The 19,115-nt window shown below is 44.1% G+C and overlaps 1 protein-coding gene across 3 annotated transcripts in view; it reads left to right on the top strand.

Annotated features, from left to right (window-relative positions):
• Positions 1–19,115, top strand: part of kiaa1549.S (KIAA1549 S homeolog) — a 39,543-nt gene that overhangs the window by 8,580 nt on the left and 11,848 nt on the right. For 2 of the 3 annotated variants that reach the window (XM_041587898.1, XM_041587897.1), the window contains exons 2-9: positions 10,858–14,346; positions 14,487–14,575; positions 14,729–14,906; positions 15,012–15,142; positions 17,592–17,772; positions 18,031–18,090; positions 18,244–18,389; positions 18,917–19,094. In XM_041587898.1, the coding sequence (XP_041443832.1) occupies positions 10,858–14,346; positions 14,487–14,575; positions 14,729–14,906; positions 15,012–15,142; positions 17,592–17,772; positions 18,031–18,090; positions 18,244–18,389; positions 18,917–19,094 (4,452 nt within the window). The remainder of the gene's footprint in view (positions 1–10,857; positions 14,347–14,486; positions 14,576–14,728; positions 14,907–15,011; positions 15,143–17,591; positions 17,773–18,030; positions 18,091–18,243; positions 18,390–18,916; positions 19,095–19,115) is intronic. The other variant, XM_041587899.1, reaches the window with a different exon arrangement.

Here is a 19,115-nt window from a genome sequence, read left to right as displayed (position 1 = left end):
TTAGGTAGAATTGTGTGTTTGTCGGATTCTGGTCCAAGATACGACCGAGCCCATTGTGAGTGCAAGCTTTGCTCCAGGGGCGTAACTACGGAGGAAGCAGACCCTACGGTCAGGACCGCCATCAGAAATCGCAGGGCCCCGTATGACAAAATTTCCTGGGCCCCCTGGGCTGCGCCCACCGCCCTCCCCACCACACAGTAAAAAAACAAAAAAAATATTGGTGGCTAGGGTTCCCACATGTTAATAAAAAATAAAAAGATATTGGTGGTCAGGGCCCCCCATAAAAAAACATTTGTGGCCAGGGCCCCCCCCCCCATTAAAAATATTGGTGGCTAGGACCCCACAGGAGAAAAAAAAATTGGTGGCCAGCCCCCCCCCCCCCCACATTATAAGAAAATTGGTGGCCAGGGCCCCGTAAAACGTCCATGTCTTCCCGAAGTCAGCAGTTCTCAGAAAGATGGGGGCCCGGCTAATCAAGTAAGTGTGGCGTGGCTGGGGCCCCCCTTACCCTCGGGGCCCCCTACAACTCTCCCCCCTGTCCCCCCCTGATGGCTGCCCTGCCTACGGTTGCAGGGGGCCCATGAGACCCTAATTAATGAGCAATCTCAATTAGGGATGCACAGAATCCATCATTTTGGATTCTGCCCCCGAATCTTTCGCGAAAGATTCGGCCCCCGAATCCTTCGCGAAAGATTTGGCCCAATTCCGATTCCTAATTTGCATATGCAAATTAGTGGTTGGAAGGGGAAACATTTCTTACTTCCTTGTTTTATGATGAAAAGTCACACGATTTCTGTAATTTGCATATGAAAATTAGGATTCGGTTCAGCCGGGCAGAAGGATTCGCTGAAAAAGGCTGAATCCTGGATTCAGTGCATCCCTAATTGGTGAAAAAGGACAACCTCTGGAGATGTTTGTGGCCCTACAATGACTTTGCTGTGGGGCCCAGTAACATCTAGTTGCGCTGCTTCTCAGATGGACTCGCACGTGACGTTTCGCCCGTGGGAATATTCTGACGTGACGGAAAGGATCCGACTTGTGCCTTTTATCCGCTCTGTGGCTCTTCAGATAAACCCGATCTGACTCAGAGGTGCGTTTTCTGCAGAGAAATCTTATGAAAAGGTTTCATGCTACACGTGACAGACTCTTCTCTGTGCTGCCTGCGCTCTCACTACGAGACTCTTAAAGGGGCCGCAGCTGAAGTGGCTCAACTACAAATGCACAAAAAAGGCTTCAAAGGGGCTCACCGAGACCTTAAGGGCAGAGACACACGCTGCTATATCTGGAAATTAGTCTCCCAGTTACAAATCGCTTTTTTTTCGGGCGACTAATCTCCCTGAACTGCGACTAGAATCGAAATCCTTGGCACTCGGATCATTTCGGCTTTCCGAAGTCGCCTGAAGTTTCCTCATGAGGCAGCTTCAGAAAAACGAAACGTTCTGAGTGCCATCCCCCCGGCGGGAAGGCAGTACGGGGAGATTAGTCGCCCGAAGGAGAATTGATTTGTCTCTGGGCGACTAATCTCCTGAAATAGCAGCGTGTCTCTCCCTTAAGTTAGTTATAGAAATGATTCTAAAACAATCTAATTACATATGCAAAACGATTCACCAATGAGAAGTCTGCTGACCAAAACCTTTATTCTATACGCAAGCAATGAAGAAAAAAAAAAAAAGGTGGAATCTCTGTCCCATTTGCTTTGGTCGTTATGTCACTGATTCCGTCGGAGAGAATTAACTCACAGAGCGAGCGGACGTCCTTCATAACGCGGCTCCGGAAATTATTTCCGAGATTCCGTCAGAGGGAATCAAGACTTTGGCCGCTGATGGCTGATCATTCTCCTGCTTTACTGTGCCGAGGGAAAAGCAGGGGGTGACGTAATGTTTATCGTGTACGTTGTATATGGAAATTGAATGTATAATACACCCTCCTCCATAGAAAGGAATGCTGGGTTTTATATACTCTATCAGTATATAGAGTTAGGCATCTTTTGTGAGTCAGCGGCACTGCACATGCTCAGTAGGATCTGCTGAGAAGCCAAGCTTAGGGGTCGGGAAAATCATCAAGCAGAAGGTGAGGTTCATCCGCCAAGGAAACAGGGTTCGTTATTAATCAATTCTGACTACATTGGTTTCTATGCTGCCATGTGATGGTAATCGGAGTTAATTACTAATTACCCTTGTGTTTTGACTGTTATATTGTATAAGCTCAGGTGAGTAACTGCAGCCCAGAGCATGCCCTGGAAATCTTCAGGGGCACAGATCATCCTTTGTGCATGTTAGGGATGCACTGAATCCAGGATTCGATTCGGCCTTTATGAGCTGGATTCAGATTCGGCCGAATCCTTCAGCCGAACCGAATACTAATTTGTATATGCAAATTAGGGACGGAGAGGGAAATCGCGTGACTTTTTCTCACAAAACAAGTAAAAGTAAAAATTAGGGATGCACCGAATCCAGGATTCGGTTCGGGATTTAGCCTTTTTCAGCAGGATTCGGATTCAGCTAAATCCGAACCAAATCCGAAGCCTAATTTGCATATGCAAATTAGGGGTGGGAGGGAAATTGAGTGACCTTTTGTCAGAAAACAATGAAGTAAAAATGTTTTTTTTCCTTCCTACCCTTAATTTGCATATACAAATTAGGGTTCGGATTCGGTTCGGTATTCGTCCGAATCTTTCGCGAAGAATTCGAGGGTCCGGCCGTATCCAAAATAGTGGATTCGGTGCATCTCTAGTAAAAAATGTTTTCCCCTTCCCACCCCTAATTTGCATATGCAAATTAGGATTAGATTCGGGGGTTTGGCTGAATCCAAAATAGTAGATTTGGGTCATCGCTAGTGCGTATGAAATGAGAATAACAGCCACTGCAGAATTGAAGGGGGTACAAAGGAATAAAAGCTGTAAATAGTAACTGGTTGGGGAAATATTCATGAATAATCCCACTGCCGCACCCTGTCGCTCGTTGGCCACATATAGTCGTTGCTGCTGCTGCTGCTGCATTGTTGGTGCTGTGATAATTGTTCTGGGGGAGCCGGTGATTGAGTGAGCGCTTCTGTGCCGAGACTCCCGGACCCTTATAATTGAGCTGAATGTTGCAGAAAGATAGGAATTGGTCTCTGCAGGCAGGCGAATAGGAATAGAATTAAACCTCTCGATCCCCTCACTTCCCCAGTTCATCTTGGTTGGTTCTGCTGACACATTAACCCACTCACAGTTGGGTTTAAAGGAGAACCAAACCCTAAAAATGAATGTGGCCAAAAATGGCATATTTTCTATAGTGAACTTATTGCACGAGGCTAAAGTTTGAGCTTGTCAATAGCAGCAATGATCCAGGACTTCAAACTTGTCACAGGGGGTCACCATCTTGGAAAGTGTCTGTGACACTCACATGCTCAGTGGGCTCTGATTGGCTGTTGAGAAGCTAAGCTTAGGGCTCGTCACTAATTATCCAGCAGAAAATGAGCTTCCCTGGCTGTAATATAAGCTGATGCTACAGGTTTGCTGATTATTCAATTCTGATGCTAATTGCACTGGTTTCTGTTTTGTTCCAACAGCGCCACCTGCTGGTCAGTTTCTGATCAGTCTGACCACCAAGTAGTTAAGGAAGTTGTCAGGAGAAAGAAAGAGGCTGCTCTGATGTTCTTCTGCTTAGGGAAGATTTGAGAAAGGTTTCTAATTGTTTTCCTAAGCAGAAGAACATCAGCCTCTTTCTTTCTCCTGACAACTTCCTTGACTACTTGGTGGTCAGACTGGTCAGAAACTGACCAGCAGGTGGCGCTGTTGGAACAAAATTCATTCATATTAACAGCACATGTATCCCTTAATATCTTGGAATAAAAAGAAAATAAATAATGAATGTAAAAGACAAAAGTGCTGAGAATAACACTCTCATCAATTTTAAAAGTTTAATTATCCTTTAAGGCAAACTTACCATTTAGGCCATAGGCACACAGGACGTTATTTCAGCCATCTGAGAAGCCCTGAACCCATCCCTGCTTGTCTTCCATTCACCTGAATACAGGGTCGGACAGGGATGTGCAAGGCCTACTGGGGCTGCTACCCTACGGGCCTCCTCACCCCCTCTGGGGCCCCCACCACCTGCCCACTCACCCGCTTTCCCCCAATACCTGTGCACAACTTACAATTATTTTTGCCACAATCAGGATAGGGAGGGCAGGTGGGGATCAGGTCTTGGTGGGCAGGTCCCATGAGGTCCAGGCCTACCAGAATGGCAAATTCCAGATGGACCTGATACTGGTACTTCAGCCTGAAGATGCTCAGGCCCTAACTTTTTTTCCTGCTGCAAACAACCCAACCATGCTGTGTGCCATACAGTGGTGCATTACTATCTGCAGACTGGAATCAGCCAATGAGAGCAGTTGTAGTCTGCGTTGGCTGCCGCTGGGGAATACAAATGTGAGGCTAAGGAACTTATAAATAGATATCTACAGACTTTACATGTAAGTAATAAATAATGCACATACTGCATATCTGGAGCAGCCATGAGCGGAGCTGTAAATGCATTGACCCTCTGTTATGGTTGAATGCACAATGGAACAATGGAATTCAGGATTATAATGTAACCCAAGGGGTCTGGTGGTCCCACATCCAGATTAGTCGCTAGTTTCCCTACTGACTCAGCAGCATCACATCTCCCCCCCTGCATATATTAAAATAAAGCCTCCCAGAAGTGAATAAGTCGGGCGCCTTGATTTGCTTTCTCCTCCCCGGGGTAGAGAGATATGTAGCAGCAGCCTGAACCTCACTCCTTTATTCTAGTAGTCGCCGTGGAGAGGCAGAAATCTGCTTTAAGAACAAAATCCTCTCTCTCTCTCACCTGCCACCTGTCGCTATAAAGAATACTCTATGTATTGTCTGTGCCCGACTTGTATGGCTTTCTGGCTGCTAATCTGATTAGTCAGTAGTGACTTGTTATTCTGCCTCCTGCTGCAAAGCCAAGAATATTATATGTGTCTTTGTGTTTGTGCAGCAGATGCCGGCAGTATGGCAGCCTCGGCTTTATGTATAATGGCAGTTAGGCAGAGAAGGGGTTAAGTGAGTGCTCCCTTGGCTGGTCTGCCATTAAATCTCATGGTTATAATGTAACCGGCAGAGGTCAGCGAAGTGCGCAGCAATTAGTCCGCAAACAGAGGAAAATAGCCACGGGTCTGGTTGTGCTATTTCTTTTAATCCACTGCAAAATGCACATGGCAGCATAGGTGGGTGCAGTCATTACCACCCAGGATCAATGGAATACTGGGAGAAATACCAGGGGATCCCCACTATGAGCCACATTGGGGCAGCAGCGGGAACTGGTTGCATCAATTTGTGGTTGGTTGGTGGGGGGGATTTGCAAAGTGCAAACATGTAAGCTTTGTAAAATTGCCCCTTGGGTGTTACACCCAAGTTCATGTATAAAAACTCAGAACATGTAGCCGGATAAATACAGGGCGAGTTCCATGTATAATGACTTAGAACCCACAGCAGAATAAATACAGTGCCAATTCCATGTATAATACCCCAGAACACACAGCAGGATAAATACAGTGCCAATTCCATGTATAATACCCCAGAACACACAGCAGGATAAATACAGGGCCAATTCCATGTATAATACCCCAGAACACACAGCAGATAAATACAGTGCCAATTCCATGTATAATACCCCAGAACACACAGCAGATAAATACAGGACCAATTCCATGTATAATACCCCAGAACACACAGCAGATAAATACAGTGCCAATTCCATGTATAATACCCCAGAACACACAGCAGATAAATACAGTGTCAATTCCATGTATAATACCCCAGAACACACAGTAGGATAAATTCAGTGCCAATTCCATGTATAATACCCCAGAACACACAGCAGGATAAATACAGTGCCAATTCCATGTATAATACCCCAGAACACACAGCAGGATAAATACAGTGCCAATTCCATATATAATACCCAGAACACACAGTAGGATAAATTCAGTGCCAATTCCATGTATAATACCCCAGAACACACAGCAGATAAATACAGTGCCAATTCCATGTATAATACCCCAGAACACACAGCAGATAAATACAGGGCCAATTCCATGTGTAATACCCCAGAACACACAGCAGATAAATACAGGGCCAATTCCATGTATAATACCCCAGAACACACAGCAGATAAATACAGTGCCAATTCCATGTATAATACCCCAGAACACACAGCAGATAAATACAGTGCCAATTCCATGTATAATACCCCAGAACATATAGCAGATAAATACAGGGCCAATTCCATGTATAATACCCCAGAACACACAGCAGGATAAATACAGTGCCAATTCCATGTATAATACCCCAGAACACACAGCAGGATAAATACAGGGCCAATTCCATGTATAATACCCCAGAACATACAGCAGATAAATACAGGGCCAATTCCATGTATAATACCCCAGAACACACAGCAGGATAAATACAGTGACAATTCCATGTATAATACCCCAGAACACACAGCAGGATAAATACAGTGCCAATTCCATGTATAATACCCCAGAACACACAGCAGGATAAATACAGGGCCAATTCCATGTATAATACCCCAGAACACACAGCAGATAAATACAGTGCCAATTCCATGTATAATACCCCAGAACACACAGCAGATAAATACAGGACCAATTCCATGTATAATACCCCAGAACACACAGCAGATAAATACAGTGCCAATTCCATGTATAATACCCCAGAACACACAGCAGATAAATACAGTGTCAATTCCATGTATAATACCCCAGAACACACAGTAGGATAAATTCAGTGCCAATTCCATGTATAATACCCCAGAACACACAGCAGGATAAATACAGTGCCAATTCCATGTATAATACCCCAGAACACACAGCAGGATAAATACAGTGCCAATTCCATATATAATACCCAGAACACACAGTAGGATAAATTCAGTGCCAATTCCATGTATAATACCCCAGAACACACAGCAGATAAATACAGTGCCAATTCCATGTATAATACCCCAGAACACACAGCAGATAAATACAGGGCCAATTCCATGTGTAATACCCCAGAACACACAGCAGATAAATACAGTGCCAATTCCATGTATAATACCCCAGAACACACAGCAGGATAAATACAGGGCCAATTCCATGTATAATACCCCAGAACATATAGCAGATAAATACAGGGCCAATTCCATGTATAATACCCCAGAACACACAGCAGGATAAATACAGTGCCAATTCCATGTATAATACCCCAGAACACACAGCAGGATAAATACAGGGCCAATTCCATGTATAATACCCCAGAACATACAGCAGATAAATACAGGGCCAATTCCATGTATAATACCCCAGAACACACAGCAGGATAAATACAGGGCCAATTCCATGTATAATACCCCAGAACACACAGCAGATAAATACAGGGCCAATTCCATGTATAATACCCCAGAACACACAGCAGGATAAATATAGTGCCAATTCCATGTATAATACCCCAGAACACACAGCAGATAAATACAGTGCCAATTCCATGTATAATACCCCAGAACACACAGCAGATAAATACAGGGCCAATTCCATGTATAATACCCCAGAACACACAGCAGGATAAATACAGGGCCAATTCCATGTATAATACCCCAGAACATACAGCAGATAAATACAGGGCCAATTCCATGTATAATACCCCAGAACACACAGCAGGATAAATACAGGGCCAATTCCATGTATAATACCCCAGAACACACAGCAGATAAATACAGGGCCAATTCCATGTATAATACCCCAGAACACACAGCAGGATAAATATAGTGCCAATTCCATGTATAATACCCCAGAACACACAGCAGATAAATACAGGGCCAATTCCATGTATAATACCCCAGAACACACAGCAGATAAATACAGTGCCAATTCCATGTATAATACCCCAGAACACACACCAGGATAAATACAGTGCCAATTCCATGTATAATACCCAGAACACACAGTAGGATAAATACAGTGCCAATTCCATGTATAATACCCCAGAACACACAGCAGGATAAATATAGTGCCAATTCCATGTATAATACCCCAGAACACACAGCAGATAAATACAGGGCCAATTCCATGTATAATACCCCAGAACACACAGCAGATAAATACAGGGCCAATTCCATGTATAATACCCCAGAACACACAGCAGATAAATACAGGGCCAATTCCATGTATAATACCCCAGAACACACAGCAGATAAATACAGTGCCAATTCCATGTATAATACCCCAGAACACACAGCAGGATAAATATAGTGCCAATTCCATGTATAATACCCAGAACACACAGCAGATAAATACAGTGCCAATTCCATGTATAATACCCCAGAATACACAGCAGATAAATACAGTGCCAATTCCATGTATAATACCCCAGAACACACAGCAGGATAAATATAGTGCCAATTCCATGTATAATACCCCAGAACACACAGCAGATAAATACAGGGCCAATTCCATGTATAATACCCCAGAACACACAGCAGATAAATACAGGGCCAATTCCATGTATAATACCCCAAAACACACAGCAGATAAATACAGGGCCAATTCCATGTATAATACCCCAGAACACACAGCAGATAAATACAGTGCCAATTCCATGTATAATACCCCAGAACACACAGCAGATAAATACAGAGCCAATTCCATGTATAATACCCAGAACACACAGCAGATAAATACAGGGCCAATTCCATGTATAATACCCCAGAACACACAGCAGATAAATACAGAGCCAATTCCATGTATAATATCCCAGAACACACAGCAGATAAATACAGTGCCAATTCCATGTATAATACCCCAGAACACACGGCAGATAAATACAGTACCAATTCCATGTATAATACCCCAGAACACACAGCAGGATAAATACAGTATCAATTTCATATATAATATCTCTGTCCTGTATTTGTAGGATATTGACTGGTGTCGGGATATAGAAGACAATTAAACCTCCCCAACCTTCATTAAAATGTACAGCGTCAACCCCATATTCTGATTGGATAAAAGAAGGCTTTTTGGCAGCATTAGTGACTCTTTTCTGAAACCTAAGAGGTCCCTAAATATTTCCCCTATCTGTGCGATGCTGTGTTTGCCACAAGTGATATATGTTTGAGACTTGGGATCCCTGGAGGAATACAGAGTTACTAGGAGACAGAACGAGCTGAATTTTAATGAAGCTTTTCCCCTTTGTGCACCACTATCACAGACTCATCAATCAAACCCGGGTGGTGTTTATAGCAGAGTCCTCTTCCCAGACAACAAAATCCTCTTCTCCCCTCTGCCCACCCGTCCCCATTCCTTCATCCCATCCGCTGCTCAGGATCAAGTGTTTGTTGCCTATAAACTTGTGCTGCTTGTTCAACATATGTTTTGAGTCCTTGGAATGCGTGTTTTATTGGTTTATTTAAAGCTGTATTAGCACCTCTCCTCCTTGGTCCATATACAGCCCTCCCATGGCACAGAGAATTCCTGGGAAATTCCTAATGCAGTCATTATAAACCTAATCTAGTCATTTATTCAGCAGTGCAGCTCTGAAAATACTCCTGATACTCCATTGTGGCTACAGAGTTGCCTTTTTTCTTGATACCATGCTATCTCCAGTAATTATCATCAACAGACTGGGAAGTCTGGGCCCACCAGAACTCTGATCGAAGGGGCCCCTCGTTATCCAGAATGCTAGGGGTCTCTGTTTCGGGATAATGGGTCTAGATGTGGTATCTTCTCAGTCTTGTGTAATGGTGCACTTGATCATGTGTCCTGATAGGAACAGATTAACTAAAGATCTAATTGGAAATCAATTCTTATCCATTTGATTAGTAGGAATTGTAACCCAATCAATCATGATATCCTATTGATTCCCAGTTGCCCATAACTTTGGTGTAAGAAGTAGTGCTCTTGGACAGTAGAAAGCCCTGTACTTAATACTTTTCTTGACTCACTGTTAAAGGGATACTGTCATGGGAAATTTTTTTTTTTCAAAATGAATCAGTTAATAGTGCTACTCCAGCAGAATTCTGCACTGAAATCCATTTCTCAAAAGAGCAAACAGATTTTTTTATATTCAATTTTGAAATCTGACACGGGGCTAGACATATTGTCAATTTCCCAGCTGCCCCAAGTCATGTGACTTGTGCTCTGATAAACTTCAATCACTCTTTACTGCAAGTACTGCAGTTGGACTGCAAGTTGGACTGATATCACCCCCCTCCCTTTTTCCCCCCCAGCAGCCAAACAAAAGAACAATGGGACGGTAACCAGATAACAGCTCCCTAACACAAGATAACAGCTGCCTGGTAGATCTAAGAACAACACTCAATAGTAAAACTCATGTCCCACAGAGACACATTCAGTTACATTGAGAAGGAAAAACAGCAGCCTGCCAGAAAGCATTTCTCTCCTGAAGTGCAGGCACAAGTCACATGACCTGGGGCAGCTGGGAAATTGAAAATATGTCTAGCCCCATGTCAGATTTCAAAACTGAATATAAAAAAATCTGTTTGCTCTTTTGAGAAATGGATTTCAGTGCAGAATTCTGCTGGAGCAGCACTATTAACTGATGCGTTTTGAAAATGATGACAGAATCCCTTTGAGTACAGGGCTTCCTTTTATATGTTGCTCCACTTGGATCAGACCCAGTTGAAGGCCCTTTCCCAAGTTGCAAACATTTACACCCAGCACAAAATCTTGGCAGAGTTGGTCTGTTCAAGGGATTTTGTGGTCTACAGTTAATGAGCAGAGCAGGTAAATGTTGTTCATTCTTAAATTATAGCGTTCTTACATTTTTCCATTTCTTTGATGTAGACACCAAGTCTTGGGGCCCTTTGCCATTGAATGGAAGTAACATGTTAGAAGAAGTCCAAAACTCATCAAAGACTATAGCACCCGATGAAGAGTTCCCATTTCCCCTATCACCTGAACCTGTCTTCTTTAGATCTACCATCACCCAGTCACAAGATCTTTTACAAACTGGGAGTTATGCAAACTCGATTGTACCAAATTCCAACACTGATGTTTTGGTGGACCAAGTTATACAAGACTCAACCTTTCATTTTCAGTGGACCACATCTATGGCCTCCTCTCATGAATCATCTAATTCAGTGGTCTCAGATGCATCACCTGGACTGAGTTCTACAGTCCTTTATTCTTCAATCACCAGGGAAACGGGACAGTCCCTTGTATTTCTAGAGTCTAGTATGAACAATCCTGCCTTTATTTCTCCAGAACACATTGTGGCTACCTCTGCTGTGATTGCCCGTGAAGCATCTTCATATGGAGAACATTTATCAGTATCATCAAGTTTAGAAGAGTGCAGCTCAATTTTTTGGACAGATACTTTGTCCCAGTCTGACATTATTGAAGATACACTTGGGGGTTCTAATGCACAGCCTACTACTTCTCTCGATGCCCCAGTTATTCAACAGACTAGCAAACCAATTGAAACCATTTCAAGGGATGCCAACTTCCTTACAAGTGGAAATGCTTTACAAAGTATATTTTCAATATGGCAGTCAAGTACAAAAGTTATTACCCCCAGCCTTTATATGTCTTTGTCAACCATTCCTCTTGACTCTGATGGTATTGATCTTTCTAGCAGTCCTCTGGTGACAAGCGGAGACAAAAGCCTCACAGCAATTTCTAGTCCTACTTCCAATCTAGCACATGAGATATTGGACCTTAGTTTGAATGTTGCTTCATCCAAGCTTCAGTCAGGGGAACAATTAGAAAGCATATCAATTAAACCATCAGCATTTGGTGGAGATAAATTTTTGACCAGCATGGTGCCAGATTTGGAGGTTGTAGAAGAGTCCACTCATGAAATCTTTGTCAGCGTCTTCCCATCAGTGCCGGTTACTTCATTGTCTTCTTGGCAGCTGGAGAGTTCAGTAGCTCCCATGGATTTCTCAAGCCTTTTAGATACCAGCTTTATGGAAACACCATCTTCCACCCTTCTACAGTCCCTTAGTAGAGAACCGGAACCATATGATTTGTCTGTACTTGGCAACACAATGGCCAAATCAACTTTTATGGATTTCTCAAGTCTTTTAGATACCAGCTTTATGGAAACACCATCTTCCACCCTTCGACAGTCCCTTAGTAGAGAACTGGAACCATATGATTTGTCTGTAAGTGGCAACACAATGGCCAAATCAACTTTTATGGATTTCTCAAGTCTTTTAGATACCAGGTTTATGGAAACACCATCTTCCACCCTTCTACAGTCCCTTAGTAGAGAACCGGAACCATATGATTTGTCTGTACTTGGCAACACAATGGCCAAATCAACTTTTATGGACTCAACCTTTTATGCCACTGACTCTTTGGTACTGGAATCACCCCTTGCCTCTACTGCTGATACATATAGGACTCTCACGACCCTTGACCAATCTCTTTTTGAAACTGTGAACGCAATAAAAGACACGGCATCCACCAATACTGAATCTGTTATGTATTTTAGTGAAACACTGTTTCCTTTGGAGGAATCTGAGACCTTTTCCTATGTGTTCTCTTCTCACCGGCCAGTGGTTTCTCTTCTTGAACCAAGCAGCACGTTGCCTTCATTTTCTGAAGAAATGCCTACATCGCTCTTTCCTATGGAATTTAGTGAACCGTCATCAATCTTTTCTCAGGGCTCATCTGCTGTGATTTCAACGCCGGAATTATTTTTCAGTAGCTCTGCGCTGGAGTCCAGTTCATTATCAACAGTGGACACTATGGATTTTGCACCTTGGCAAACCTCAACTCCTTACTTAATTGCCTCACCTACTCCATTTTCCATCAGTGGTGGGGGAGAGAACAGTTCAAGTGTCTTCTCAGAGTCTTCAGAGCTTTGGGAGGCAACATCCTCCTTACAGTTGGAGTCTGAGTTTCTGTATACCTCAAGTTTTAATGGTGCTATCTCCACATTGCTGCCTTTGTCCCCAGTTTCTGATGCAGATACCGTGGTGCAGTCGCTCTACACTTCCACCTTTGATTATTATACCAGCAGTGACCTGGATACAGAAAGTCTTCAGACATCTTTAGTAACAACATTTTATTTAAGTTCATGGATGTCCATGTCTGTATTTGATGGAAATACAGTTGTTACTCCAGAAAGCCCTTTGCAGACACATGAACTGAGTGTAACCCCAACAATAAACTTATCACCCACCTTAAGTGAACTTTCCAGCCTGTTAGAGAGCTTTGGTGATATGTCCATCTTGAGCTCAACAACCACCTTACCCTTGTTGTCCACAGAGAGTATACAGAGTACCCCAAGTCTTCTAGATACCATTAGTGATATGCCCACCCTAAGCATTGAAACCACCTTCATCTTACCACCTTCTTTGACTGTACCATCCAACCTGAGTATGCCATACACAGTTAGTGAGATTCCATCCACTTCATACTTACTACCCACATTGAGTGAGGCTCCTACTTTAACCATGTCATACACCAGTGATATACCAGCCACCTTACTGTTACCAACCACCTGGAGCGAACAACTCAGTCTGAGTATACTGGAAACATCCAGTTATATGTCCATCCTGCCAACAACTTCATTGTTAACACCAAGTGTACAGCCACCTTTCACTCTCAGTGATATATCAACCACCTTGCTATTGTCACCAACTCTGAATATAGAAACCAGCCTCAACGTGCCAGACACCTCCATTTTTATTGAAACCATTCCATCAAGCTTTGTCGCACCACCAACCACAAGTGCTCCCTCCATCTTAAGTATGTCATTTACGGCCACTGACATATCAACCATATCCATACCAGCTACTCCACAGGTGTCACCCACCATGTTTGTACCTCCCATTGTGACTGTGTCATCCATTTCAAGTATATTGACCACCCTAAGTATTTCTTCCGCTATCAGTTTGTATCCCAGCACTAGTTTGCCCATTAACCCTGGTGCTCCTCATACTTCAAGTATCATTCTTTCTCCGACCCGTAGCTCAGCTGCTACTGTGGCACCTACAGCTTCTACACCAAATCCACCTGCCAATACAGAGGTTCCTAGTACTGTAGAAACAGTCGCTACAGAAGCAACAACATATACAAGCCCATCTCCCGGGCCTACAAAAAGTCCTTCAACTTCTGTTCATCCCTTTACATCTCCGGGGCCTACAAAAAGTCCTTCAACTTCTGTTCATCCCTTTACATCTCCGGGGCCTACAAAAACTCCAACCTCTGTTCATCCCTTTACATCTCCGGCTGTATTCACAACATCCGCTCATCTGACCACGACCAGGCCACCACTCGTGTGCGATGTCTCTAATCCTGAACCGTATTTGGTTAAAGCAGGTAAAGTACCTTGCTAGTCTTGTGTTGATAATCGCAGGATTCTCATAAGATGACGAGTTACCACTGGCCTGGGGGTTGCTGGCTGAGGGTAGCTGTTGCCAGTATGACTACTGAGTGGCCATATTTGTATTTTTTTCTAGTTCTAGCCAGAGGTGCCAGCATAGACAGTGTAACAGAATCCATTAAGGAGCTACTATCTAAACACTTTAATCATTCAGTGGAGTTGGAGGTGAGTATAAACAGGAGAATCAAGATGTCACTCAATTCAGTTAAACTGAGGTGCTTCTAGTTACCCAGTACTGTAAGGGGGTGCAGAGCAACACACAGTTTTGTTTTATTAAATGTTTATTAGGTTAAACCTGTTTTGGCTTTGGATCAACAGGTTTACACTCTGGATCCAGGGTTCTCCTTCATGGCCACCTCGGGGCCATATGTCTACACGTCAATAGCCGTTGAAAACATCCTGAGCTACAGCAGCCTCTTCATGGGACTCTCCCTGTCCATCCTTTCCCTAGAGACGGCAAATATGGGGCTTGACCAAAGATTCCAGATCCAGACTGGTGAGATCCTTCCGTCCATCTATGGGATTATGGGACCTGGAGGAACATGGGTTTATAGACCAATATATACCCGGCATGACTTAATTGTCTCTTTCTCCCCACCAGTTCTCCAGTTTGTACCACAGTCAGTTGACATCCGACTTTGCACCTTTAGTGAACAGATACAGAAGGGACTAAGTCTAGCGATGTATGAAGTGAGAAAGTGGCGCCAGGAGTCTGATAACTTCACTGTGCAGGTAACGTGCTGAGTAGTTGTAGGGCCGAGACATGACAAATCTATACATGATTCCATTATTTATACAAAGTAGGAGCCTTAAATCTGTTAGCTTCGGATGTTGTTGAAATGCAGTCCCTTCCCAGAGACTATTATCCACTGTTACTATAGACACCATCTCTCCCTACTATACCTGCTATCCCACAGTCACACTCCCTTCCCAGAGACTATTATCCCACTGTTACTATAGACACCATCCCTCCCTACTATACCTGCTATCCCACAGTCACACTCCCTTCCCAGAGACTATTATCCCACTGTTACTATAGGCACCATCTCTCCCTACTATACCTGCTATCCCACAGTCACACTCCCTTCCCAGAGACTATTATCCACTGTTACTATAGACACCATCTCTCCCTACTATACCTGCTATCCCACAGTCACACTCCATTCCCAGAGACTATTATCCACTGTTACTATAGGCACCATCTCTCCCTACTATACCTGCTATCCCACAGTCACACTCCCTTCCCAGAGACTATTATCCACTGTTACTATAGGCACCATCTCTCCCTACTATACCTGCTATCCCACAGTCACACTCCCTTCCCAGAGACTATTATCCACTGTTACTATAGACACCATCTCTCCCTACTATACCTGCTATCCCACAGTCACACTCCCTTCCCAGAGACTATTATCCACTGTTACTATAGGCACCATCTCTCCCTACTATACCTGCTATCCCACAGTCACACTCCCTTCCCAGAGACTATTATCCACTGTTACTATAGACACATCTCTCCCTACTATACCTGCTATCCCACAGTCACACTCCCTTCCCAGAGACTATTATCCACTGTTACTATAGACACCATCTCTCCCTACTATACCTGCTATCCCACAGTCACACTCCCTTCCCAGAGACTATTATCCACTGTTACTATAGGTACCATCTCTCCCTACTATACCTGCTATCACACAGTCACATTCCCTTCCCAGAGACTATTATCCACTGTTACTATAGACACCATCTCTCCCTACTATACCTGCTATCCCACAGTCACACTCACTTCCCAGAGACTATTATCCACTGTTACTATAGGCACCATCTCTCCCTACTATACCTGCTATCCCACAGTCACACTCCCTTCCCAGAGACTATTATCTCACTGTTACTATAGGCACCATCTCTCCCTACTATACCTGCTATCCCACAGTCACACTCCCTTCCCAGAGACTATTATCCACTGTTACTATAGACACCATCTCCCCCTACTATACCTGCTATCCCACAGTCACACTCCCTTCCCAGAGACTATTATCCACTGTTACTATAGGTACCATCTCTCCCTACTATACCTGCTATCACACAGTCACATTCCCTTCCCAGAGACTATTATCCACTGTTACTATAGACACCATCTCTCCCTACTATACCTGCTATCCCACAGTCACACTCACTTCCCAGAGACTATTATCCACTGTTACTATAGGCACCATCTCTCCCTACTATACCTGCTATCCCACAGTCACAGTCCCTTCCCAGAGACTATTATCCACTGTTACTATAGACACCATCTCTCCCTACTATACCTGCTATCCCACAGTCACACTCCCTTCCCAGAGACTATTATCCACTGTTACTATAGGCACCATCTCTCCCTACTATACCTGCTATCCCACAGTCACAGTCCCTTCCCAGAGACTATTATCCACTGTTACTATAGACACCATCTCTCCCTACTATACCTGCTATCCCACAGTCACACTCCCTTCCCAGAGACTATTATCCACTGTTACTATAGACACATCTCTCCCTACTATACCTGCTATCCCACAGTCACACTCCCTTCCCAGAGACTATTATCCACTGTTACTATAGGCACCATCTCTCCCTACTATACCTGCTATCCCACAGTCACACTCCCTTCCCAGAGACTATTATCCACTGTTACTATAGGCACCATCTCTCCCTACTATACCTGCTATCCCACAGTCACAGTCCCTTCCCAGAGACTATTATCCACTGTTACTATAGGCACCATCTCTCCCTACTATACCTGCTATCCCACAGTCACACTCCCTTCCCAGAGACTATTATCCACTGTTACTATAGACACCATCTCTCCCTACTATACCTGCTATCCCACAGTCACACTCCCTTCCCAGAGACTATTATCCACTGTTACTATAGGCACCATCTCTCCCTACTATACCTGCTATCCCACAGTCACACTCCCTTCCCAGAGACTATTATCCACTGTTACTATAGGCACCATCTCTCCCTACTATACCTGCTATCCCACAGTCACACTCCCTTCCCAGAGACTATTATCCACTGTTACTATAGGCACCATCTCTCCCTACTATACCTGCTATCCCACAGTCACAGTCCCTTCCCAGAGACTATTATCCACTGTTACTATAGACACATGGGCGTGCAGTGAAATGATTATTTTCCGTAGATACTGAACATTACTTCTGCCTCTCGGGGAGCAGTTTGGAAAGCGCCTGTGACTGTCTCTTATGGCGTCAGGGATCGAAGCGGTTTCCTAAATGGCTCTGATGTCAGCGACCAACTGCGGAACCTCAGCCTGGTGGAATTCAGTTTCTTCTTGGGGTTCCCTGTTAAACAGATCGCTGAACGTAAGTCAGTTGTAGGTTTTGGAAATGGGTTTGTGGACAAAGGGCAGATTGGGGCAGGCGACTGTAGAGAGGGGTTTGACCCCCTGCAGCCCCAGGCAGGAAAGGGAAGCTTCATATTGGGGGGGGGGGGGTCTTGTACTAAGAAACAGGTATAACTTTCAGTACCTTGTGAAGTCAATGTCAGACATAACAGTGATACAGACACAACACGGTTGATATAATTTGTATTCTCTGTGTTTCTTTGCTGGCCGTGATCAGCATCTCTGTACCCTCAGCTCGATGTGTCCCCTCTGCTCAAGGACTCCTGGCTGCGTACAGGTCAGTGCCCCCTTTAACATCCAGTCATTAGGCTTTGAAAAGGTGTTAGTGCTCAGTGCTGCTGCTCTAACACCTCATAGAAAACAATGTCTCAAAGCACATTCATTATGGTTTATTTCTGCCTTTCTCTGTATCCTGTGATTCTCATGGCAGTTCTGCTGGGGGTGGTGGAACAGCAGCTTCGAGGTGAAACATTTCAGGCTGATATTGAGCGGAAACTGGCGCAGCTCATCAGCGAGGCGAGCTCCCAAATGCGCCGGTGGAAGAGAGCCAGCTTCGCAGGCAGCAGAACAGTGCAGGTCAGACGCTCAAGTCCATCATCTATTGAACCGATGAGACCGTCCCAACACTTCACTTATTAATCCAGACATTGCTGCGTTCCAACAGCGCCACCTGCTGATCAGTTTCTGACCAGTCTGACCACCAAGTAGTCAAGGAAGTTGTCAGGAGAAAGAAAGAGGCTGCTCTGATGTTCTTCTGCTTAGGAAAACAATTAGAAACCTTTCTCACATCTTTCCTAAGCAGAAGAACATCAGCCTCTTTCTTTCTCCTGACAACTTCCTTGACTACTTGGTGGTCAGACTGGTGGGAAACTGACCAGCAGGTGGCGCTGTTGGAACAAAATTCATTCATATTAACAGCACACGTATCCCTTAATATCTTGGAATTAAATGAAAATAAATAATGAATGTAAATAACAGAAGTGCTTAGAATAGCCCCTCATTGATTTTGTATTCACTTTTTTTAAAGGGTTACTTATCCTTTAATGAATGATACCCCCCTCATTAATAGGGACGTAGTGAACTTCCTTCTGGATCTTTCTCAGGTTGTGAACGTCTCCAGGCTGGATGGTTCTGAGGACCCGGTGCAGTTAGTATATTTCGTAGAGGATCAGTTTGGGAAGCGCTTACCTGCTGCTGACGTGTCCAGCCTGATTAATGAGGTCAACGTCCAGCGGGCGGCCATTATTCTGGGGTACCGGGTGCAAGGCATTGTGGCTCAGCGTGAGTAACCACATCCTATTA

This window comes from Xenopus laevis, chromosome 3S, assembly GCF_017654675.1.
Source record: "Xenopus laevis strain J_2021 chromosome 3S, Xenopus_laevis_v10.1, whole genome shotgun sequence".
Lineage (NCBI taxonomy): Eukaryota > Metazoa > Chordata > Amphibia > Anura > Pipidae > Xenopus > Xenopus laevis.
The sequence above is the reverse complement of the archived record's forward strand: the minus strand, read 5'-3'. Positions and strand labels throughout refer to the sequence as shown.